Source organism: Chanodichthys erythropterus, chromosome 7, assembly GCF_024489055.1.
Source record: "Chanodichthys erythropterus isolate Z2021 chromosome 7, ASM2448905v1, whole genome shotgun sequence".
Lineage (NCBI taxonomy): Eukaryota > Metazoa > Chordata > Actinopteri > Cypriniformes > Xenocyprididae > Chanodichthys > Chanodichthys erythropterus.
In genome coordinates this window covers 39,192,164-39,217,754 of record NC_090227.1, presented here as the reverse complement: position 1 = coordinate 39,217,754, position 25,591 = coordinate 39,192,164, and the positions used below count along the sequence as shown (strand labels likewise).

At 36.6% G+C, this 25,591-nt stretch overlaps 1 protein-coding gene across 4 annotated transcripts in view; it reads left to right on the top strand.

Moving 5' to 3' along the window:
• Positions 1–24,873, top strand: part of map3k10 (mitogen-activated protein kinase kinase kinase 10) — a 44,323-nt gene extending 19,450 nt beyond the window's left edge. For 2 of the 4 annotated variants that reach the window (XM_067390523.1, XM_067390522.1), the window contains 10 exons: positions 12,456–12,636; positions 12,719–12,867; positions 13,073–13,248; positions 14,286–14,532; positions 16,002–16,124; positions 16,435–16,570; positions 16,876–16,985; positions 17,132–17,364; positions 18,654–19,188; positions 20,598–24,873. In XM_067390523.1, the coding sequence (XP_067246624.1) occupies positions 12,456–12,636; positions 12,719–12,867; positions 13,073–13,248; positions 14,286–14,532; positions 16,002–16,124; positions 16,435–16,570; positions 16,876–16,985; positions 17,132–17,364; positions 18,654–19,188; positions 20,598–21,004 (2,297 nt within the window). In that variant the 3' untranslated portion in view covers positions 21,005–24,873. Of the gene's footprint in view, positions 1–12,455; positions 12,637–12,718; positions 12,868–13,072; positions 13,249–14,285; positions 14,533–16,001; positions 16,125–16,434; positions 16,571–16,875; positions 16,986–17,131; positions 17,365–18,653; positions 19,189–20,506; positions 20,544–20,597 lie in introns of all 4 variants that reach the window. The other 2 variants (XR_010895532.1, XM_067390524.1) reach the window with 2 other exon arrangements.
• The last annotated feature ends 718 nt before the right edge of the window (positions 24,874–25,591 follow it).

Genomic DNA, 25,591 nt, shown 5'->3' with positions numbered 1-25,591 from the left:
TTTATCACCCTCTTGACTTTAAACTGCTGGTTAAAGACTGGATGATGAGCCGTTCTCATGGATTGTTGAAGAGACAAATGTTCAAGTCTCCAATCGGATCATGAAGGGTCAAGGGTCAAATTGCTTGTTGTAATGACAAACAGTTAAACAAGGGTCACAGTGTGACAGATGTGTGTGCCATGACACCAAACACACTGCACTTTATCATAATCAGGCTTAGGTTAAAGTAGCTGCAGATGGAGACGTATATAAAGGAAATGCTAATTAGGTTGTATTTTATGCCAATTAGGTGCCAGAGTGTGTAATTCTATGAAAAAACAGAAGTATTTCCATCAACTTAAGTGATAACTGATTTATGAATGTTTGATTTATGATAACTAAGATATTTTGGACATTATTGCAAAATAGAAGAAGATAACAGACTACATACCAAACAAACAAATGTTTATTGTATATTATATTTATTATATCTACAAATCCGATTCCAAAAAAGTTGGGAAACTGTACAAATTGTGAATAAAAACAGAATGCAATGATGTGGAAGTTTCAAATTTCAATATTTTATTCAGAATACAACATAGATGACATATCAAATGTTTAAACTGAGAAAATGTATCATTTTAAGAGAAAAATAAGTTGATTTTAAATTTCATGGCATCAACACATCTCAAAAAAGTTGGGACAAGGCCATGTTTACCACTGTGTGGCATCCCCTCTTCTTTTTATAACAGTCTGCAAACGTCTGGTGACTGAGGAGACAAGTTGCTCAAGTTTAGGAATAGGATTGTTGTCCCATTCTTGTCTAATACAGGCTTCTAGTTGCTCAACTGTCTTAGGTCTTCTTTGTCACATCTTCCTCTTTATGATGCACCAAATGTTTTCTATGGGTGAAAGATCTGGACTGCAGGCTGGCCATTTCAGTACCCGCATCCTTCTTCTACGCAGCCATGATGTTGTAATTGATGCAGTATGTGGTCTGGCATTGTCATGTTGGAAAATGCAAGCACTTCCCTGAAAGAGACGACGTCTGGATGGGAGCATATGTTGTTCTAGAACTTGGATATACCTTTCAGCATTGATGGTGCCTTTCCAGATGTGTAAGCTGCCCATGCCACACACACTCATGCAACCCTATACCATCAGAGATGCAGGCTTCTGAACTGAGCGCTGATAACAACTTTGGTTGTCCTTGTCCTCTTTAGTCCGGATGACATGGCGTCCCAGTTTTGCAAAAAGACCTTCAAATTTTGATTTGTCTGACCACAGAACAGTTTTCCACTTTGCCACAGTCCATTTTAAATGAGCCATGGCCCAGAGATGTTTAGAAATGGCTTCTTTTTTGACCTATAGAGTTTTAGCCGGCAACGGTGAATGGCACGGTGGATTGTGTTCACCGACAATGTTTTCTGGAAGTATTCCTGAGCCCATGTTGTGATTTTCATTACAGTAGCATTCCTGTATGTGATGCAGTGCCGTCTAAGGGCCCGAAGATCATGGGCATCCAGTATGGTTTTCCGGCCTTGACCCTTACGCACAGAGATTGTTCCAGATTCTCTGAATCTTTGGATGATATTATACACTGTAGATGATGATAACTTCAAACTTTTTGCATTTTTTGGAATGTGTAGCTCTCATGAAATCCAAAATGAGCCAATATTTGGCATGACATTTCAGAATAATGTCTCACTTTCAACATCTGATATGTTATCTATATTCTATTGTGAATAAAATATAAGTTTATGAGATTTGTAAATTATTGCATTCTTTTTTTATTCACAATTTGTACAGTGTCCCAACTTTTTTTGGAATCGGGTTTGTATATATATTATTATTTTTGTTAAATCACTATATATATAATGAATGGCTATTTTTTTTCATCTGAATACCAACATTTGTTAGATGAAACAATTTTGAGGTTAATTGATCTAATTTAAAGTCTCTAGAAAATAGTGATCTGTGACACTGTATTTAGTTGAATATCAAAGTTTTTTGTGTCTATCTGTTAATGAGTGGTCCGTGAACACATTAACGTTTTAATGGGAATTTGTGGAGTAAAAATTATAGTAATTATAATAATAATAAGGGTCCCACTTTATATTAAGTGGCCTTAACTACTATGTACTTACATCAAAAAATAAATACAATGTACTTATTGGGTTCATATTGAATTGCAAAACACATTTGCTGCTATTGAGATGGGATATGGGTAAGGTTAGGGAAAGCTTTGGTGGTATGGGTAGGTTTAAGGGTAGGGGTAAGGGTTAAGGCATGGGTCAACAGTGTAATTATAAATGTAATTACAGAAATTAATTACAGATGTAATTACATGCAGGTGTTTTTAAAATATAAGTACAATGTAAAAACATATATGTACACAATAAGTGCATTGTATCAAATGATTAATTTAAATGTAAGTACATAGTAGTTTTGCCACTTAATATAAAGTGGGTTCATAATAAGTAATTAAAAAATTATAATTAAAAAAACTATTTGTTTAAAAGTGAGAAGATAAAATTAGACCTTTAGGCCCCACAGAATTGGCACAGATGGCCCTGAGAGAAATATTGTTACTGGTATTTATTGTTTTTTAATACTTTTGTAATTGTAATTCATGGCATTTTCATTATTATATGTACAGTTCAGATATCTTCCAGTAAAACCTATAGCCTAATTGAGTGAAAGCATTCAATTCATAGTGAAAACTTAGTATTGACAAGTTAAAAAATAAATATTAATAAGAATATCAAAAGTCATTCATACATTCTGTAAAAGAGTGTGTATATATGCATCAATGAATTTCATTGATGTCATTTGGAGTAACCAATAAAAGGACCATTTTGGATCAAGTCATGTGGTCAGTATCATGTGACAGGATGAGCCATCATTCAGACACCTGGTCATGAACTATTTGAAATATTCATTTTTTTACTTGCTCGTATGCATGTCCTGAAACATTAGGTCATTTGGTACAACCAATATATATATATATATATTTGACTGTGGAATGCTGGGATTGACCAATCAGAATCAAGTTTTTTATATATACATGTAAACATATAAATACACAGACTGTAAATAAAGTGTGAGTATCAATGTAATAAATGGAAGTTATGGTTGATGTCCAGTGCATATGGTGGTTAGTTTGAGAGTGTTTGATGTTAGACAGTTGCGAGTGGTAAAACCTGTGTGACTGTCCTCTCATATATCATCCTAACACATAAACACACACTTACACACATGCTGTGAATGGCCAGCAAAAGCCCATAGTGACGAGCCACAACAGAACTTAATTGGAACAAACATGCACGTATATGCAGTGTACACACACACACATTTACCATTGACACACCCTCGCTTGTTCAACCTCAAACATGTTCAACCAATGTGTTTTGTGCCTCTTTGTTCACTACCATGAACACCCTTTCTCTCCTCACATATATTCACACAATCCTATATATTCTTTCTCTGGGACGTGCACACACACATTCACCCCCTCATAACCCTCCGGTGGCAGCCGTCCGTCCCTCAGCGCGACATGGCAGGGACGTAACAATGACTTATTAACATTGTGAGCAGCCATCTCCTATTCTCCTAAGCGCCCCTCGCACCAGAGCCAGAAACACACACTCACACACACACATTCAGAGAGGGAGCAGGGAAAGATCTTAACAAATTCATGCTTTACAAATTCACTAAGAAAAATTAGCAACGCATGGACCACATAACATAATTAACTAACATTAATCAACAATGAGCAATACATTTGCCGTATTTATTCATCTTTGTCAACGATAGTTAAAGTTGAAAGTTGAAATTAACATTAACTGAGATTAATAAATGCTTTAGAAGTATTATTCATTGTTAGTTCTTGTTAGCTAATGTAATTAACTAACGGTAGCAATCGGAAACTTATTTTAAAGTGTCTTGAGCATATAAATGACTTCAGAAATAAGATTCTCAAATCACACACTGAAAAAAAAAAAGGATTTTGTCTCAATCAGTTTTATTTTGTTTTAATTCTTAAAACAAAATAATTTTCCTAAGAAGCAAAGCTGCCAATATTAGAACTTGTTTTTCAACAATGTGTCTTGAAAATGTTTTTTTTTTAGTTAGTTCCACTGACAGATTTTTTTATTTGTCTTGTCACTTGACTCACTGCTTTGCCTCGGCAGCTGTCAAACTTCTAAGAAGATATTTTGAGCAGAAAGCATGTCCTTGTTTGAACACATGAAATATAAGAAAAACATGTTTCAGACAAAAATAGAACTTGTTTTAGTAAGGAATAATAGTGTTCATTTACATTCAATGTTTTTGCTATATTTTGTGGTATTTTCATCTAATATTTCAGGAATCTTTGATCACGTGAAATAATTGTTTTCACTTTTATTTTTTCTATTTTAATAATAAAAAGGAGTTTGGCTTCCACATGCAGAGCAAATAAATCATTAGAATATGTTTTTCATTGACAAAAAAATAGTTGTATAAAAAATAGCCTTTATTACTTAAATTATTATATTATATTATATTATATTATATTATATTATATTATATTATATTATATTATATTATATTATATTATATTATATTATATTATTATGAGGGTCCATGACTCTACCATTGGAAAAAGTGGAACAGCTAACTTGGATAACCAATCACTTTACAGCCTTGACATCACTGAATTTTGTTCAGAGTTGTGCGACAGTCAATCACTGTTTGGCCCTGTCCCAAATGGCACACTTCATATGCACTTTTCAGTCTTGTGGACTTACAATGGCTACCAGGTGTCCGTCCATGAGACCGTAGGTTGTCCCATTTGTTAATTTTAGGTTTCAGAAGGGTGCTCGCGAGCGCCCCTTTTGCGGTTGACTTGATGTGCACTTTTGCAGAGCTGCACTAGTGCAAGCTCCGCAGCAGACTTCTTCCCATTACGCCATGAAAGTGCGAACTCGTAGGAAGACCACGAGTGTGCCATTTGGGACAGGGCCTTACTGGATGCCTGTCGCGCAACTGTCTGTGACTTCTCTTATAAACCAGCATTTCTTTCGGTGTAAGCTCTAAAAATAGATCAATCCAAAATGAATGTTTGAGAGCAAACATATTGAAGATTAGCCAATGGGCTGTCGATTCATTAAAGGTGGCCTAGAATCAAAAATTGAATTTATCTTGGCATAGTTAAATAACAAGAGTTCAGTACATGGAAAATACATCCATTGAGTTTCAAACCCCATTGCTTCCTCCTTATATAAATCTCATTTGTTTAAAAGACTTCCGGAAAACACGCGGATCTCAACATAACACCAACTGTTACGCAACAGTCGGGATCATTAATATGTACGCCCCCAATATTTGGCATGATCCATGATAGCATGATATTTTTATTGATATTTGTAAATTGTCTTTCTAAATGTTTCATTAGCATTTTGCTAATGTACTGTTAAATGTGGTTAAAGTTACCATTGTTTCTTACTGTATTCACGGAGACAAGAGCCGTTGCTATTTTCATTTTTAAACACTTGCAGTCTGTATAATGCATAAAAACAACTTCATTCTTTATAAATCTCTCCAACAGTGTAGCATTAGCCGTTAACCACAGAGCATAGCCTCAAACTCATACAGAATCAAACGTAAACATCAAAATAAATACTTTACTCACATAATTCGAGGCATGCATGCAACATGCATGACGAACATCTTGTAAAGATCCATTTGAGGGTTATATTAGCTGTGTGAACTTTGTAAATGTACCGTAATATAGTCGAGAGCTTGTGTGGCAGGGAGCACGCGATTTAAAGGTGTGGCGCGCTGCCAAAATCAGTGTATAGTTAATGATGCCCCAAAATAGGCAGTTAAAAAAAATGTATTAAAAAAAAATCTATGGGGTATTTTAAGCTGAAACTTCACAGACACATTCAGGAGACACCTTAGACTTATATTACATCTTGTGAAAAAGCATTCTTGGGCACCTTTAAATGATAAGCTATTTCCTCACAAAAGCGGTTTATTCAGGGTAGTGAAGCCTCTCCTCCATTGACATCCATAAAAAAACGGCCTGCGTACTGCAGTGTTAGCAGGCGTTTTTCGGCTAAGGTTGCAAGCTTGCCTTCAAGTGGTTTTGCTGGTGACCCTTTTAAGTGACTTTATGCCAGATGTGAATGATCGGCCACAGATTCGTCAATTCCGAAAAACTTGCGCAATGTTCATTATGAGCTTTCTTACTGCATTATGTTGGTATCATTGTAAAGATAAAACATAAGTGATGTAATTACCTGAAATGGCAGAAGTACGTTTAACAAAAAACGCATATAATGATGTCTTTGTTATGGGATTCGAACTCATCACAGTTCATGTTCAGCAATAACAACACTGCCATCTAGCGGTCGGGGTTTAAACTGAAAACAAAGCCACTGCCACGAATCATGGATGTAAACAAATAAATATCGATAGCGTTTTGGAGAATCGATACAGTAGCAGCTTCAAATTGCACAAATTGAAAATACGTCCAATGGAAACATGTACATTTCACAACAACTATCAAATGTCGCAAAAAAAATTTACGCTCACGTGAGGTGGTTTTCCAGGCAATTCGAAAAAGGAATATTTTGCAAAACTGATATGGAAACAGATTTTTTTCGCATTTACAGGTCACCTGGTGTATACATAAAAGCCGATCATTCTTTAAAGATGGCCTGGTATGTTTGGACAGAAAATGAGACATTATTAAACTCATAAAAGATAAAAGAATTATGGGAATACTGGATTCTAAACAACAAAGAAATGCTACAATTTATTCATCGCCAAAAATAATATTGCGATATTCACAAATATTTTCTTACAACCCTAGCAATGAGCATGTTAATGGATGTGATACTCTGCAGGGAAAGGTTCCACCTGTTAAACTGAGCTTGTGATGTGCTGGTCAAACAGAAACTCAGCTGTGTTCCTTTCCTGTCCCTCTCTGCTCCCGTTTGCATATGTGTGGTGATAATGGAACAGCAGGCTGCACTCCACCCTTCCCCACCCCACTCAAACCAGTCCAGCTGACTATTGACACTCCAAACATTTCCATAGCCTGCCCGCACACGGAAACGCAGGAGGAAATACAGTGAGAAGAGAAAGAGCAGGGCACCACAAACTAGCATCACTCTCATACACACTCACATAAATGTAATGTATATATGTGGTCTTTTTTGGTTTTTTATATATATATATATATATATATATATATATATATATATATATATATATATATATATATATATATATATAAAGCGTTTTATTTATTCCATTTATATGATTTTATATGATTTCTTCCATCCAGTGTGACTCATGTTTGTAAATGTGGACTAGACAGTCTAGCTGAACTCTTTCAAGTCTTTATGCCAGCTGTATAATCTCATGTGGATGAAAGTGGCGTGACAGTAGGGCTTTGACCAGTGTTTCCCGTCTGTTTTTGTCTTGTGTACCTATTGACTTATATAATTCTTGTTCTAATAAACTAAGTGTGTGGGTCTTAATAGTTTCAGTAAACAGATCTGAATTCAAGGATAACAATGCCAGGATTGGTCTCTCCTCTAATGCCACTTCTGTGAAATATTGACATTGTCCTTCACATGCAATTTACTGGCGCCTGTTGAGTATGTGTGTGTAGTTTAAAGCTTGTCATGTGTCTCGCATGTGATGTAAAACTAAGCTTGTGTTGTGTTTAGATGAGTGTGCACTTTACCTTAGTTACGTGAAAGAGAGAGCGTGTGTGTGTGCTTAAGAGCTCTTGTTTCTCTGTGTTGCTTGCACACATGCTATGGCTTATAAATATTTGATAGAGTATAGAACTTCAACTCTTCAACTCTAAGTCTAGAAGTCTTCATTTTGCTGAGTCTATTAAATCAAACTTGACCCAATTTACTTTATTACTTTCGTAGTACATGTTCCTGGTCTTATTATGAACGTTTCATATTACATTATTCCATTTTGGAATACATTGCATTTATTCTATATTTTCATAATGTACACTATTGTTTAAAAAAGTATGGGATCAGTATGATTTTTGGTATGACATTTTAGGCCAGATTCTTATAGCGGAAGTAAATGATGACAGAATTTTAATTTTTGGGTGAACTTTCCCTTTAAAACATTATGAGAATGAGCCCCGCCCTTATGTAGCCCCATCCCTTTTCAGTGCTGCGCTCGATGTTGGTATGAATTTTTAGGCCAGATTCTTATTTGTCTTTGTTTCAGAATCCAAATTTTACTTTGGACATCAAGTGGTGAGCCAACCCAGTACTAAAGTAACCTGTATTTAATGTAGTTTTAGCTTTACCTGTTTTATTCCAGGTATTCAAGGACTAGGAAATGTCAAAAAACCTGTCCATTCCGGCCTCTGCCTAATTTTTCTAGTTTCTACCACAATCTACAAATTCATTTTTGATTGATTGGAGTTTGATTGGACCTATGGCCTTTAAAGGGGACCTATTATGCAAAATTCACATTTACATGGTGTTTGAACATAAATTTGTCTCGGAAGTTTGTGTAAAAAACCACCCTATAATGGTAAAAATCCACCCTTTCCTTTTTTTTTTTCTCCATAAATCAAAAGCAGTGTCTCAGAACTAGACGTGTGCCGATATTCGGTAATGCGATAAATCGCGATAATGAATATGCACGATATTGTAATCGTCGGCACTTCAGAATACCGTAAATAATAATTTATTACCAATTATTAATTTAAGGCAATTAAGAATACTTTACCCATCAGTCGTATAAAATGCACAACACCGCTGTATTCTGCGTCAAAAGGACACGCGCTCAGACATAAACAATCCCAACGTGCACGAGAAGCACATGGCGGAACGAGTGAAGGAAACGAGCTGAATGAAAGTGCGCGTTCACTCTCTGACAGCAGAGGGCGCTGATGGAACAGCAGCTGCAGCGGTTAACACGGAAACCGTGCAAACAAAGTAACTGCGCTAGTGAAGTTTTTAAAATGCTTCAAACAGCCATTCATTTTTTTGTGTTCTCAGTGTTGTTCATCACAGCACCAAATACTGAATACTTAAAAAATACATAAAAGGATATTTATTTTCAAACCTAAACATTTTTATATTTTAATCTGGACTACAACATGCCCTAATGATTAGAAATGTTCTGATTATTTGTTATTGTTCAGTAAAACTTTGAAAACATACAGCTTCATTAGTTAACATGTTAACTCATTATCACTAAACTGACAATAAAAATACTTATAAAGTATTAATTATTATTAATTAATGATAATTTCTTAGTTACTATTTAATAACATTACTAAAATCAAAATAACTTTTTTAATGGACCTGAGATAAAACTAACAATAATCAGTTGTGTTTCTAAACTAACATTAACAAAAAATAACACTTTAACAAATGTAGCTATTGCTCAATCTTAGTTAATGCATTAAATAGAGTAAAGTGTTATCTGTTGTTCTTTATAGCCTAATTCTTTTGGATTTTAATCTGTTTGAAAATTTCAGTCAGAGTTGTTTTTGTTTTATTACAAAAAGAGTTCTTAAACCTGTTAAACTATGACAAAAATGGTTTTGCAACTTATTTTAATATCGTGATAATGCCGTATACCGTGATAAAAGCTTCATCAATTAATCGCAACATGAAAATTGATACCGTCACATGCCTACTCAGAACAAGCCGTTTGCAGTTTCAATGCAATGTGGCATCACAAAATGCCTAGGCCCCGCCCACAACTGCTGACGGACTCTGCCCTGTTAGCTTAGCTCCTCCCCTGAGTGAGCTGTACACAGTCCGCCATGTTTATCTCCTCGCCAGAGCATTTAACAGCAGCATCCAAGTGAGAAATATATTCTTATTAAAGCTACTAAAGTTATTCAGTCAAGAGCAGTGAGTGATTTTCTGTTTTCCTTTTGTTGTTTGATTCATATTGACAGCATATATAGCAGTAGGTGCTGTATATTACGCTGCTTTCACTTTAATATACAGATCTAATACATGTGATTTCTTTCCCTGCTGTTGATGTCCGCAGACATAACCGACTGTTTGTGAACTTTGCGTTGACAACCTTGTTGTGTTTATTTGACAGTTTATGTGCAATAAGACTTGAAAGAGAACTTAGTTTAATACTCACAGGACGAGCCGTCTGACAACCAGCTTTCTGTGCATGTGCTCCGAGTGTGTGCCCTCAGAAAACCACATATCAGAAGTTTAAACTGATGTGGCTTTAAAATGCATGCAAATAAAAAACTTGCATGGTGATGAAGAACTGCAATATCACGTGAGCGTGACCATGGTAGAGATGATAATCAAAACCAAACAGATGTTTTGTTAGTTTTTAGCAGAGTATCCGAGGCACGAGTTGTACAGGCTCCGCCCTCTTCTGGAAAGCGGGGTGGGGAGCAGCAGCTCATTTGAATTTAAAGATACATGCACGAAAACAGTTTTTCCTTTCCACTCAAAATTGCATTTACAACATGGTATAATAAATGATCTGTGGGGTATTTTGAACTGAAACTTCACAGACACATTCTGGGGACACCAGAGACTTATGTTACATCATGTAAAAAGGGGCATTACAGGTCCCCTATATACTACTACTCTCACTAGAAAGTGAATTGTGATTTATTTATTTATTTGGTTTATCTCAAAGCCCGTTATAAGTGGATACCAGTGGTGTTTCAGGAGGAGAACATTCAGATTTAGCTCCATTATGGTACAGTATGGCAACTGTCACTTTTCATGATCCAATAGACCCCTTAATCGCCTACGTCACAGTGACGTCACCGCTAGCTGGAGGCAAAACATAAATAAGAACTCATAGCAGGCGCGCTAAAAGTTTGAGGGTTTGACTTTAAAATGTCGTCTTGTTGTGTTTTTGGCTGCCAGAATAGAAGGAACAGGACTTTTGGTTCAAAACTAAAGTTTTACCAGATCCCGGCAGACATTCCTTCATAGAAATCAAGAAGACAAATTGTGGTTGAATGCAATATGGCATACAGACTGGAAGGAGACGATCATAAATAATGCTTGTGTTTGCAGTGCACACTTCATATCAGGTAAAATAATCGATGCATATGTAATGGTGAGTTGGTTTTATCTAGTACAGATCAGCAAGTTTCTTTTTTATATGTGAAAAGTCACCAATCTTCAGTGCACTAGCTAGCTTAAATGTTAAACAAACATACAACGATAGATGTGTGCGCCATCCTTTGAATGGTCTCTTAAAATAATCCACATTGCAAGCGATAATCATAGTTAGCCCAGCGTTAGGTTACATTAGACAATAAGCCTTGAAAAAATTCCCCGAACCACCCGAAAGTAATTCATATGTTGTCTAGGAAATATCGTTAATTTACAAAAATAGCTGTCACGGTCCCACAGAGTCAGTGACTGTACATATTCGGACAGTTCTGAACCTTCTTTTGATCTATGTTTAATAAATCCCTTCTAAAACATGCTAGCTTACGCTTGTCAACATTGCGTCCAGTGCCTCTTTTTGCCTCCAGCTAAGCCCCGCCCACCAGGAAACGTTGCAATGTTTACAAACTTTTAAGGGGGTCTATTGATTCCTGTTGGATAAAATCAAATCACGCCCTACATTTTGTTTCCGCTGAACATCCAGTTTCACTCAGAAATACATAACACGCAGAAGTTAAAATGGGTTAGTAATGCTAGTTAATCTTGAAAAACCCCATTGACTACCATAGTCAGAAAAAAAATAATATGGGAGTCAATAGAGGGCGAGCTCTGCTTGGTTATAAACATTCTTCCAAATATCCTCCTTTGTGTACAGCAAAACAAAGAAATTTATACAGGTTTGGAACAACTTGAGTGGGAGTAAATGAACTATGCTTGTGAACTATCCCTTTGAAACATTGTAAGAATGAGCCTTATGTAGTTTGTATCCGGTTTGTATTTCCACAGCATGAAGGTAAGATCTTACAGATTTATGAATGAACAGCTCATTTTAAAATCTTCCCGGTCTTCTGACATTTATTATGACATCCTCTTCAAACATGATAACTCTTTCACTAACTCTACAATAAGTATATCCACTTCACCAGCTAATTATTCTTCGACAGCGATGACATAGAAATATACAGAGCTACTACAAAAACGAAAGCTCAAACACAAATTTCTAAAGATGGCTGCTCGCCTGTTTCTCGGGCGCATAAGACCTAACGTGATCTGTAAATGCATTTATGTCTGGTTTTGTTTTCTTGAGGTGTCACTGTGTACATCATCATCATATGACTCAAATGTGTGCTACATATGTTTGCACTTCAGTTTAATCTTAAGTGCAAATCAAGGAGGTTGTTTGCCATTTTTGTGTAAAGCTACTGCTTACCAGATGATCAGATGACTTCTGATGAGCACCACCAAGACTCCACTCTTCATTATTCATAAATATAATCTCCAATCCACTTTGACTTCATATTTCTCTGTTCTTCATTTCAGTTCTGATTCTGGAGCCCGTGGAGAGAGACGACCTGAGTGGAAAGACTCTGAAGATCACAGACTTTGGGCTTGCTCGGGAATGGCATCGCACCACAAAGATGAGCGCGGCAGGGACGTATGCCTGGATGGCTCCAGAGGTCATCAAGCTGTCCCTGTTCTCAAAAAGCAGCGATGTATGGAGGTGAGCTGCCGTCCTCCTCTGAACTATGTTTTGCAGCCTAACTAGAGGTTTTCGTGGCTGATTATGGTCTTTTTCGTGTTAGTTTTGGAGTGTTACTCTGGGAGCTGCTGACTGGTGAGGTGCCGTACCGTGAAATTGATGCTTTGGCTGTGGCCTACGGAGTTGCCATGAACAAGCTGACCCTTCCCATCCCCTCCACCTGCCCCGAGGCCTTTGCACAGCTGCTGGGAGGTAAGAAGTTTCGATTGAACCCCATGAAAAAGTTCTCAACTCTGGTCCTCGAGGTCCACTTTCCAGCAGAGTTTTGCTCCAACCCTAATCAAACACACCTGAACAAGCTAATCTGAAGCTAAACTCTGCAGGAAAATGGACCTCGAAGGCTAGAGTTGAGAAACACTGATTTACATCACATCATCACTTTTCTCTCTCCCTGTAGAGTGTTGGTGTCCTAACCCACATGGGCGTCCATCTTTTGGGAGTATCCTGAAGAGACTGGTGGACATCGAGCAATCAGCCATGTTCCAGATGCCCTTGGAGTCTTTCCATTCCCTGCAGGAAGACTGGAGGCTGGAGATCCAGCAGATGTTTGATGAACTACGAGCAAAGGAGAAGGTGAGGACCATAAAGAGATGTTGCATGTTTGGTACATCTCAGGAATATAGTAGCCAACCAACTTTTTTTTGTACCTTATGCCACTGATCAATACTATCATACCACAATATAATATAATAATTAATATTATTTTTTAATATTAATAGTATTTATATTAACATACTATAAGTCACATCAAAGTCTTGTCAAGTTTGTTTTTCACTTTCCAATAAAATATCTACAATAATTAACAATCTTTGCTTTATTTACTGTCAGTTACCAAACAATACCATAATATTTATATTATAATTTATATTAATATATTATTTGTTAAAAATAATTAAAATAGGTATTTTAGAAAGTATAGTATCATTCAAAGGTTTGGGGTCAATACAATTTTTTAAGTCTTTTTGTTCATCAAGGCAATTATTTGATCAAAAATACATTAGAAAAACAGTAATATTGTGATATATTATCACAATTTAAAATAACTGTTTAAATTGTAATTATAATAATATTTAAAAATAACATGTTCCTTCAGAAATCATTCTAAAATGCTGATTTGGTGTTAAAGAAATCATTCTTATTATTATCAATGATGAAAACAGTTGTGCTGCTTAATATTTTGTGGAAACCGTGATACATACACAAGATTATCTGTACTATAGAAAGTTCAAAAGAACAGCATTTATCATATAGACATTTTTTATAACAATGTAAAAGTCTCTACTGTCACTTAAAGTATTAATTTGTTAATGTTTTTGAAAAACTTTCTTACTGTGGAAAAACAAAAATCTTATAGAACCCAAACCTTTGAAAGGTAGTGTACATTTACAGATAGATATTTAGAATCGTATAAAGATACAGTAGAGAATTTGGGTAATTAGGGACCGATGTATGTTTACACACAAGTATTGCGAACCAATATACAAAGGATACCAAAGACAGCGGGAAAAAATCTTATCATCTATGCCTTAAAGAATTTACACTAACAATATTATAAGCAATAACTTGTAGACTTAGTGGATTAGTGGTCTAAATAACTGCCTGTTCATTAGGAGTTGCGATCCTGGGAGGAAGCTCTGGCACGAGCAGCTGAGGAGCAGAGGGAGCAAGAGGAGCATCTGAGGAGGCGCGAGCAGGAGTTAGCCGAGCGGGAGATCGACATTGTGGAGAGAGAGCTCAACATCATCATCCATCAGATGTATCAAGAGAAACCACATGTTAAAAAACGCAAAGGCCACTTCAAAAAGAGCAGACTACTCAAACTCGGCAGGGACAGCAACTGCATCAGTCTGCCATCTGGTGGGTGGAATGGGAATCTCTCTCTCTCGCTCTCTCTCTCTCTCTCTCTCTCTCTCTCTCTATCTATCTATATAAAGTCAAACCACAAACTATTCAGACATTTCTGATATATTTTTACTAGTGGGTACATGACACTATAGTTCATTTATGTAAGTGAGGATAGAAAAATAAACTGTGACATATTATACCCAAACATTCTTCATTCAGTGGATTACCAGTAAAATATGGAACCAAAAATTATTCAGACACTTTGACCTGACCATGTTTTGCTTAAGTGTTATCTGACTTAATTAAGATCATTTTTTTCTGACACAGTTTACACTCTAAAAAATGCTGGGTTAAAAACAACCCAAGCTGGGTAAAATATGGACAAACCCAGCAGGTTGGGTTAAAGGGCACCTATTATGCCCTCTTTCACATGATGTAATATAAGTCTCTGGTCTGGTCAAGTTTCAGCTTAAAATACCCCACAAATTTGCCCCTATTTGGGGGTGAGCAAAAATATGCCTTTTACTATATTAATATATTGTTGGCTAAAAAAATAAATCCAAAATTGGTTGAAAAAAATGGCTGGGTAAGAACAACCCAATCCCTGGTTTTGTCCATATTTAACCCAGCAGTTTTTCTTGTCATATTTTATTACCATTTTTTTAAACTATAATGAATAAACTGTATTAATGAAAGAAATGTTCAAGGTTATTTTTAATCAAATTATTGATATTTTTCAGCAAAATGTGGTATGTTTTTACCATAAAATGCAAATCAAAACAATCTGAAATTTAAAATGAAGCCATAAGATAATTAACAGATAATTAATTCCAAATCAGTATATCCTTAAAGGATTAGTTCACTTCAGAATTAAAATTCCCTGATAATTTACTCACCCCCATGTCATCCAAGATGATTATATCTTTCTTTCTTCAGTTGAAAAGAAATTATGGTTTTTGAGGAAAACATTCCAGGATTTTTCTCCATATAGTGGACTTCACTGGTGTTCAACGGGTTGAAGGTCCAAATTGCAGTTTCATTGCAGCTTCAAAGACTTCTATATACGATCCCAAACGAGAAATAAGAGTCTTATCTAGCGAAACGATTGGTCATATTCTAAAAAAAAATCAAATTATATACTTTTTAACCACAAATTCTCTTCTTGCACTGCTCTGAGATGCGCCACGCATTACGTAATCATGTTTGAAAGGCTACAGCAATCCATTGGTAGCCATTGTAGCCCACTATATGGAGAAAAATCCTGGAATGCAATTTCTTTTCGGCGGAAGAAAGAAAGACATAAACATCTTGGATGACATGGAGGTGAGTAAATTATCAGGAAATTTTCATTCAGAAGTGAACTAATCCTTTAAAGGTGCAGTAAGCGATTTCTGAGAAACACTGTTGATATTTGAAATCAACCCAAAAAAACACGCCCCTCCCTTCATTGCTCCGTCTCTGACAGCATGTGTCTGTTTCAGGTTTCGAGCATAAGATCACAGTGCAAGCGTCACCCAGCGTGGACAAGAGGAAAAGTCAGGGTAGCGAAAGCACCACTCCTCCAGCCAGCCCAGGGGTCATTCCTCGCCTCAGAGCGATACGCCGTAAGTGAAGACGAGAGGAATCCAGCACATTGTTTTTGCTTTATATAGTGGAATAAATAAGAACCAGAGTACATTGCTGGACAGCTTAGTACATATTGATGTACGCCTGCACTGCCATGTGCCAAGAATCAATACCTAGACACTTAAAAGAGTTTATTGTGTCTGTGAAGTGCTTTGAGACTGTCTTAGCTTACATACTTGTGTTTCTATTTAATCCATACTTCATATAGTGTTTTGTAGCAATATGTAGTATGCTAAAACAAACTGAAATGTGTTCATATTGCTGCTATCACTTGTATGTATGGTCTAGTGACACCCAGTGATGGGAGGAAGACGTGGGGCCGGACGGCTGTGTGTAAGAAAGAGGACCTAGGGACCAAGAAGAAGGGCCGAACATGGGGACCCAGCTCCACACATCAGCGTGAGAGAGTCGGGGGCGAGGACAGGTACACCAAAAGAATATGCGTTTAAAGGAGTTATACTTCAATACAATACTATACTTGTGCAAATTTTAGTATGACAAAAATCCTCACCTCACCATGACTACATAGGCCAAGTTTAAAATGTATACAAATATAACATTTTTTTAGCTTAAGGCTGGAATACACTACACAACAGATTTATTCCACAAAGACCAAATACATTAACATTGTCATATCCATTACCATGCTAAACTCTTCCGGGAGGAATTACCATAAAATACCATAAATACCATTTGACAGCATAAGTTGATTAAAAGTGTTTTTTTTAGGTTAAAATCACTCGGGGAGGGCAAGGTCTGGTCCTCCAGCGCCCCAAATTTGGGGAAGTCTCCAAAACATGCTCCTATAACAGCTGGATTCTCAAGTCTAAATGAAATGGGTGAGTCTGAATCACGTTCTGCTTATAGACACTCAGGTTTGAAGACCATCATGACCCAACAAACTGATGTAAACTTAAATTAAAGTAATTTTATGGTCTGTTTCTCCTTATTTGTTATTTATTCATCACCTTTATCTTCTGTGTAGAGGAGCATTGTGAGTTTGATGACAGTTCTCCAGGACGTCTGGCTCCTGACCTGGGCAGTAATGGAGCGATGGAGGAGGTGGGCTCAGGATCAGCGGGTACAGGGCCGGGCTCACAGGACACGGTTCGACGCTGCAGCCAGAGGAAGAAAAGTGACCTGCTGCTGCTGGGCTGTGCCTCCATACTGGCCGCTGTGGGTCTCGGTTCTGACATCTTCCAGCTGGGACGACAACAGGTACACGTTGTTAGACAGTGAGAAAGAAAGTAAGGAATGAAAGAAAAGAGGTAAAATAGGAGGTTTGATTAAAGCTGGACATAGCTGTTGTTGTTTTTTTTCAGTCGAATTTTAATTAGTATATTAATACTTTAATTAAGTAATGAATAATTATTCTACATTTAATTGTAATATTTATGCAAATTATTTTTAATATTTAATAGTTTTATTTAATATTTAAATAAATATATATTTTAATTTACTCAAAAAAGTAATAATTATATATATATATATAATATATACTGTATATAGAAAGAGAGAGCAGAAGTGTTTTCAACAATAATAATAAAAAGTGTGTTTTTAGTTTAAGTTTGTGTTTGAAATGTTTAATTTATTTTAATTTACACAAAAAGTAAATTTATATGTAAGAGAGAGAGTGAGAGAGAGCAAGAGTGTTTTAATAAGAAATAAAAATAAGCAATGTGTTTTTAGTTTGTTTTATGTGGTTTATGTGTTTGAAATGTGTTTTAATTTATTTTAATTTACACAAAAGAAATTATATATATATATAAGAGTGAGAGAGAGCACAACTGTTTTCGACATTAATAATACGAAATGTGTTTTTAGCAGCAAATCAACTAGGGCTGCACACCGATTAATCGCGATTAATCATTTGCAAAACTAAAGTCTGTGTTTACGTAATATATGTGTGTGTTCTGTGTATAATAATTATGTATATATAAGTACATGCACATACATGTATATATTTAAGAAAAAAAATTATATTTATATGTAATATAAAATATAAATATGTATATTTATTTATATATGCATATATTTCTTAAATTTATACATGTATGTGCATGTCTTCATATATACATAATTATTATACACAGAACACACACATATATAACGTAAACAGACTTTTATTTTGCAAACGATTAATCGTGATTAATCGTTGTGCAGCCCTAAAATCAACATATTAGAATAATATTCTAAATTTACATTGAGGTAAATAATATATACATATATAATAATTTTAAATATACAGTATTTATATTATATATGTACATTTTATTGCAAAATTAAATTTTTTTTGCAAGGTACAACACAAATACTTCTATGATGTATAAATATTTATTATTTAATATTGCATTTTTTCTTTATAATAATGAGAATGCAATTTTTTGATAAAAATTAATGGTTTATGTTGATAATTGGTATATACTGATATATGCAAATAATTAATCCAGCATATGCAATTTTATTGTGTTGAACTCAAGTGACATAATTCATTCATATGTGTACAGATGAGTCAAGATGAGCAGGACCCGCGAGAGGAGCAGAGGAAGAAGAAAGAGGGCCTGTTCCAGCGCACGGGTCGATTCAGACGCAGCACCTCTCCACCCAGCCGCACACTGTCTCTCTCCCTGTCCCACAACCGGCATCACGACTCCACCCTGCCCAGCATGGACCCGTCTCCCTCCGTTACGCTCCTCTCCCTTTCCTCTCTCTCCGACTGCAACTCCACCAAGTCCCTGTTGCCGTCTGATCCTGATGACTTTGCCCCGACCCCTAGTAGTGCTCTTCCGGTGGTCTCTCCTGCGCCGTCATTAAACCCTCTGCTGGACCTGAGGGCAGAGAGCTTCAAACGAGAGCCCAACCAGTCGCTCACACCCACCCACGTCTCTGCAGCAATGGCATTAAACCGTGGACACCGCCGCACACCCTCTGATGGGGCCATTCGTCCTCGAGCGCAGACGGTCGTGGGGCATCGCCGCACCCCTTCTGATGGGAGTATGCCTTTCCCCCCCGCACCAGCCCCGACCATCACATCATATACAGGTACAGCGTTTTGGTCACTTGAATGGAGACACTTTACATGATAAGATTTTAAATGCTATTCATTATGCAGTGAATCTTTGTCAAATCATCTTCTGGCTCACATCACAACTACTCATTACAGTAATGAGTAGGGCTGGGACAGTACATCGATTCTCCATTCGTGATTCTGGATCAATTCTGATATTTTCCGAATATATCGCGATTCTCTCTCGAATCGATTCTGAGCTTAGTTTTAACAGCAGATGGTGCTCTAGGCTAGTTTCTAAACTGCACATTCAAATGCTCACGAAGAAGAGTGCTGAAGAGCGCTCATGCGTTCGGCTGAGTCATGCAAGTGGTTAAATATACTTTCACCTCGGCTCAGAATGCTTTTATGCAGCAAGATTAATGTAAACACAGCCCACTGTGAACACTCTTGTAATTTGCTTCAACCTTTTCAAACTTTATGAATGATAATTTTAGGTTTAAGTGGTGTGTGTAAAGAAATCGGAAGTAGGCAGAGTACGGCTGATTCTAAAACACGTAGTGCCATCTGTTGTTAAAAACTAAGCTCAGAATCAATTCTCGAAAAATTCTGAAAATATCAGAATCGATCCATAATAATCGTGTCGCAAATCAAAAATCGATGTATTGTTCCAGCCCTAGTAATGGTTCTTTAGTAAATGTCACCACAACATAAAGACATTATTTCAGAACAACTAAATCCCATTTATCTTAATAGTGTTTTTCATTAAAATCAATAAGATTCTCATACATATATTTAATATTGTATAAAAAAATTTGCAATGGTCATAAAATAGAGTTCATAAACCTACAATTGAACTGAACAACACGATTGAACACTAAGATCTGTTTAAAAAATTTTTGTAATTCCCATTATTATCAATATTGATTTTTCTTAGATTTTCCTGACTGTAATACATTAATTTACTGATATGTATATATATATATATATATATATATATATATATATATATATATATATATATATATATAAGCATCATTAAATAAGATTTAAGATTTTGGGATAAAATATCAAATAAGATATTTAAAAAAAATATATCTTTAAAGGGATAGTTCGCCCAAAAATAAAATTCTGTCATCATTTACTCCCCTTGAAGTTGTTCCAAACCTGTTTGAGTTTCTTTCTTCTGTTGAACACAAAAGAAGATATTTTGAAGAATGTTGGTAACCAGACAGATTATGAACCCCATTGACTTCCATTGAATTTTTTTTCCTACTATGGAAGTCAATGGCTACTGTCAACATTCTTTAAAATACCAACATTCTTTAAAATATTTTCTTTTGTGTTCAACAGAAGAAAGAAACTCAAACAGGTTTGGAACAACTTGAGGGTGAGTAAATGACAATAAAGTAAACTTTCATGTTGTTCATATGTTCTCCTCCAGGTTCTCGTGAAACTCTTGACATTCCACGTCTACCTGACCCGTCTATGGTCTTCCCCTCAGTCCATCGGCGCAAACCCCCTCCTCCAATACCCGTGCCAGAGCCGGACAGCCATACGGGCACTCTCGAGCGTCCCAAAACCCTCGAGTTCGCACCCCGCCCCCGTCCCACCCCAGCTCGAGCACGTCCGGACCCGTGGAAACTATCATCTCTGTCACAGACGCTCAGTTCATCTCCAGGTAGCAGCTGTGACAGTCCGCTGGGCTCGGGTGACAGCGGAGTGAGCGCTGGGGTGAGTGCCGCCCATCAAAGCCTTCTCGACATGGACATGGAGGGCCAGAGCCAGGACAGCACCATTCCCCTGTGCGAACACCCGCAAGGCACTCTCTGCGGTCAGAATTTCTCATAGAAAGACAGAAGCCCCACCGCCTGGGTCGATGCACCCTCAACCAGCACTCTGTGGCCCGTCCTAAGAGGTTTTCCCACAGTTTGCCCTGTGATCCCATCAGACCACACTCTCTGGCAGCTCTAATGGAAAAGCTGCCCTCTGCAGTAGCTAGACAGATGCCTTCTGGACAGGTTAAGCGATAAATGACCTCGATAGGTTTATTTCAGAGTGTCCGCAATGACTCATTGTCTCCGAGTTTAATGGGCCTCATAACGGCCGAGGTCGGTTGGTTAAGTGGTGGCCGATTGTGAGAAGCTTTATCACAAATGGAGCAGGAGAGGGCAGTCTAACTACTGTAGGTCTGTGACCTTCCTTGTTTTGTTCATATCTGTTAACATAGCGCCTCTTCCTCATCATGGTCTCCGTGGACACAACCTGCTTTTCGGCCTGAAAATGACAAGTTCCCTCCAGTGTGTACATTGTAAAGTTCAGTGATGCTTTCTGTAATTATAATCAGGAGAATCGTGTATGCAATTAATTGCAGCGACACAGGGAGCTCTTTTACGAGTTGCATACATTGTAATATACTGATATAAAAATAGGTGTACTATAAAAATTTTCTATTTTTCTTTTTTGGAAAAAACTAATTAGGACTCTCTGCACGACCTAATCAGAATGTGAGAGCAGTCCAAATGTGATATTAAACATGAGCAGATGCTTTCTCTCCATGTGTGGAGGTACTTTTCAAGAACAGGGTACAATTTTTAGTTTAAGCATTATGGCCTGTTCACACCATGAACGATAACGATATAGTTCTAAAAATCATTCCAAATATAAAAGAATAGCACTGTCCACACCACAGCTATAATGATAACGACATAGGGAAACGAAATTGTGGGGATCACTTTCAGAACGATTTTTTTCCAGCTGTTGAACGATAAAACACTGACAGCCAATCAGAATCCGATGGCTCGCGCATTATAACTACAGACGACATTTTGTGGAGAAGTTAATCGCCGAGTTCCAGAAAAAGCCACCACTGTTAGTCAAAAAATTAGATCACCAGGCTAACAAACAGTGTAAAATAAAATGACCTCAGGTATCCAGCACTAGTTTCGACAACATTGCCTTGCTTCCTTTAAAGTTGCAGTGAAAGAGACTAGGGCCCTATAATACACCCGGCGCAATGCGACAGTGTAAAAGAATATTATTGTGTAGGCTACATAAATATAAAAATGTAATGATGAATAGTCATTGCGTGTATTAGAATTAGGCTACCTATTTTCAATTCAGCCTATTACTACTTATAATGATGAACGAAATTGGCTAATTAGTTGAACAATCGTGCCAATACACACACATATATATTAACTGACTCATCGCGCGGAGCTATTTGAAAGCCTGCATTTGCAAGCCCGCTTTAACTTCGCGCACGAGCAGATCGGTTTCTTCGCTTGAAAAGCGTTCAGCTTTTCCGCCAACAAATTCCGCCATGTAAATAGCAATCCGCCATGGCACGAGCGCATCTCGCTCTTAAAGGGAATGGGAGATGACACTCTGATTGGTTTATTGAACGTTACGCCCATTACTCATTAAGAGAATAGGGACAACCCATTTCAAAAATGCGCCCCGGCGCACGGACCGTTTTTCCGTCGTTAAAATAGCAAAAGTGGATTTGGACACCTGAGTGCACCTGCGCCGTGTGCTTTACAGTTTGCGTTTAGATCGTTAAAATAGGGCCCTAGGTGTTGTTTTTATCCCACTATATTGACTTCGTCAGCCAAATTCACTGTTAGATTAGATCGATTACACTAGCTATTCACTCGAAACATAGCATGCTGAGGACATCTGCTGGTTAAAGTTGTGTAAATGCAACAAGAACAGCAAAAATATGTTGTACACGCTTTAAAACTGCAGCGCGTGAGCTTAGAATAAACAAACCGTTATCGTTCGTTGGTTTGGACGCAAATATAGTTATAGTTATCATTCTTGGTGTAAACGGACATTGAGAGGCATAAATCCCATGTTTTGTTGAACCGATCATGAAAAGCAGGTCGTTTTAAAAAAAATAAAATTTTTGTATTCCCCTTTAAATGGTCATTTTGGACTGTCCCACCTTAGAAGCCTTGAACTTTTTGAGGTATCCAACAAATATAAATGACAAATTCTGAATTTATTGTTGTTTATGAATACATTTTAATAAGCAAAAACATCTTATTTATCTTTGCGCATAACCATGCATGATTTTCCTCCCATTACAAAATATTTAACATTTCATAAAATGAAGTCAATTTGAACCCTTTCTACAGCATAACAGGAAGTAAAGAATCTCATTTCATTCTCTCTCCAGTGTTGACGGCATTTGTCCAGCTCAGCTTTAAACTGTTACCAGAAAGAAATATCTAAAAAGTTTATGGTAATAGGTTCATTGATAAATACAACTCAACATAACTCAAACTGACTGCTTAATTTATTGTAAATTTGCAACCCTGTTACTTGCAACACTTTTTCCTTATTTATTTGATAAATTGTGTCTATTTATTTTTTGTTTATTGCAAGAAAATAACTAAATCAAATGAACCAGGGTTTCATTAATTCCAAACAATTCTACACTAGTGTTCACAAGTTTGGCATTAAGATTTTTAACATTTTTCTCCAAGGCTGCATTCATTTAATCAAAAATACTATGAAATATGAACTATTTTTTACAGTTTTAAAATAACTTTTCTATTTGAATAAAGGTCATTTATTTCTATAATGCAAAGCTGATCTTCCAGCATCATTACTCCAGTCTTCAGTGTCACATGATCCTTCAGAAATCATTCTAATATGCTGATCTGCTGCTCAAGAAACATTTTCAACATATTATCATGAATTTTGAAAACTGCTTAATCTTTTTGTGTTTTTATCAGGATTCTTGAATGAATAGAAAGCAAAGAACAGCAATTATTTTAAATATAATGTTTTGTAACAACATACAAGTCTTTACTGTTACTTTTGATTATTTGAATGCATCCCAGCTGAATAAAAATATTAATTTCTTTAACAACAACAAGAACAAAAATCTTACTGACCCCAAAACTTTAACAGAAAAATGAATAAAACAACTGATGTAATTAGTTTGACCTCCAAAATCTTTTGAAGGTCAAGCTTTTGTACCATATTCGTGGAAAGTGCCTCTTACTGCGTCTGACTATAACTGGATGAATAAACCCCTTCTCTGCTCATTTATTCTCTTCTAGAGTGTTTCCAGTGAACAGCATTTCCTTCCCCCTCTCATCATAAAATCATCTGAAAAGCCTCTGTTCTCCTCGACACAATGTCAGCTCCTCTGAGGAGCATTTTGAGGAGAGAAGGGCAGAAATGGGAACATTAGGGTTTTTGTAAGTGGCAATAAAGAGCAAACATGTACTACCTGTTTTTCATGATTGTGTTCCAGACAGACAGTTCCTTACCTCCTTAAGTGACGTTCTTCCTCCACCAACTGAACAATTCAACTTGAAGAGAAAGGAACAGTATGACAGTATGCATGTACACCAGATCTGAAGGACACTGTCATGTCAAAGAGACGCGCGATGAGATCATTAATGACGTCACACTTGTGGATGTTCTTTTGATGGACTGAACGGTGCTGAGAAACAAACACTGGAGGGTTTTCAAATTTGTTGTGCTGAACCGTTAAACCTGGTAGTAGACAGTATTTTTTTTGACTGTCCACCAATGAGCGTCTGTATGTGAGTGTGTGTGCGCGGGCGGGTGTGTGTGCATGTGTTTTTGTGTTATTGTTATAATTTGTATGGGGTAATTCTCTGTGCAGGGGGGTTGAACAAACCCACCACCTTATTTCCTGTGTGAGGAACACTAAGAGTATTTATTAAAATAATTGTTACAAGCAGTGATATGTTGGTTTTGAAAGCCATTTTCTGTCATATCTCTTGTGTGGTTTCATGATTACAAAACACATCACATCCTGTTAAAAGATGCAACAGTAACTTTTTTATTATTATTTTTTAATAATTTTCAGTAACAGATATCTCCAGCTGAGTTAATGTAATGCTGATTTCTTTATTATTACAATTTTCCACATTTTGAATAATAGTTAAGTCATTAAAAATATGAAATAACACATGAAAAGATGGGGTTATGTAGGTTTTTATTTGTATTATTAGAAACTATATAGTTTCTTTTTGGTTAGTTTTATTCATAAAAACATTTAATTTTTTACAAAATTAACTGAATACATTTATGCATAAGATTTTAAGACTTAAAAAGTTCACTCCAAATCTAAATTTAGTCTTACTGCAGATCTGTTATGGTGAAGATTTTGTCTTACACATCTCAAAATTAAAAGGAATTCAAGCCAAATGCATCATTTTATTCCCCTAAACCAGTGGTTCCCAACCACATTCCTGGAGTACCCCCAACACTGCACATTTTCCATGTCTCCTTTGTCTGACACACCCATTTCTGGTCTTGGAGTCTCTGCTAATGAATTGATGACTTGATTCAGGTGTGCTTGATCAAGGAGACATGCAAAATGTGCAGTGTTGGGGGTACTCCAGGAATGTGGTTGGGAACCACTGCCCTAAACAATAAAGCCAGGTCGAG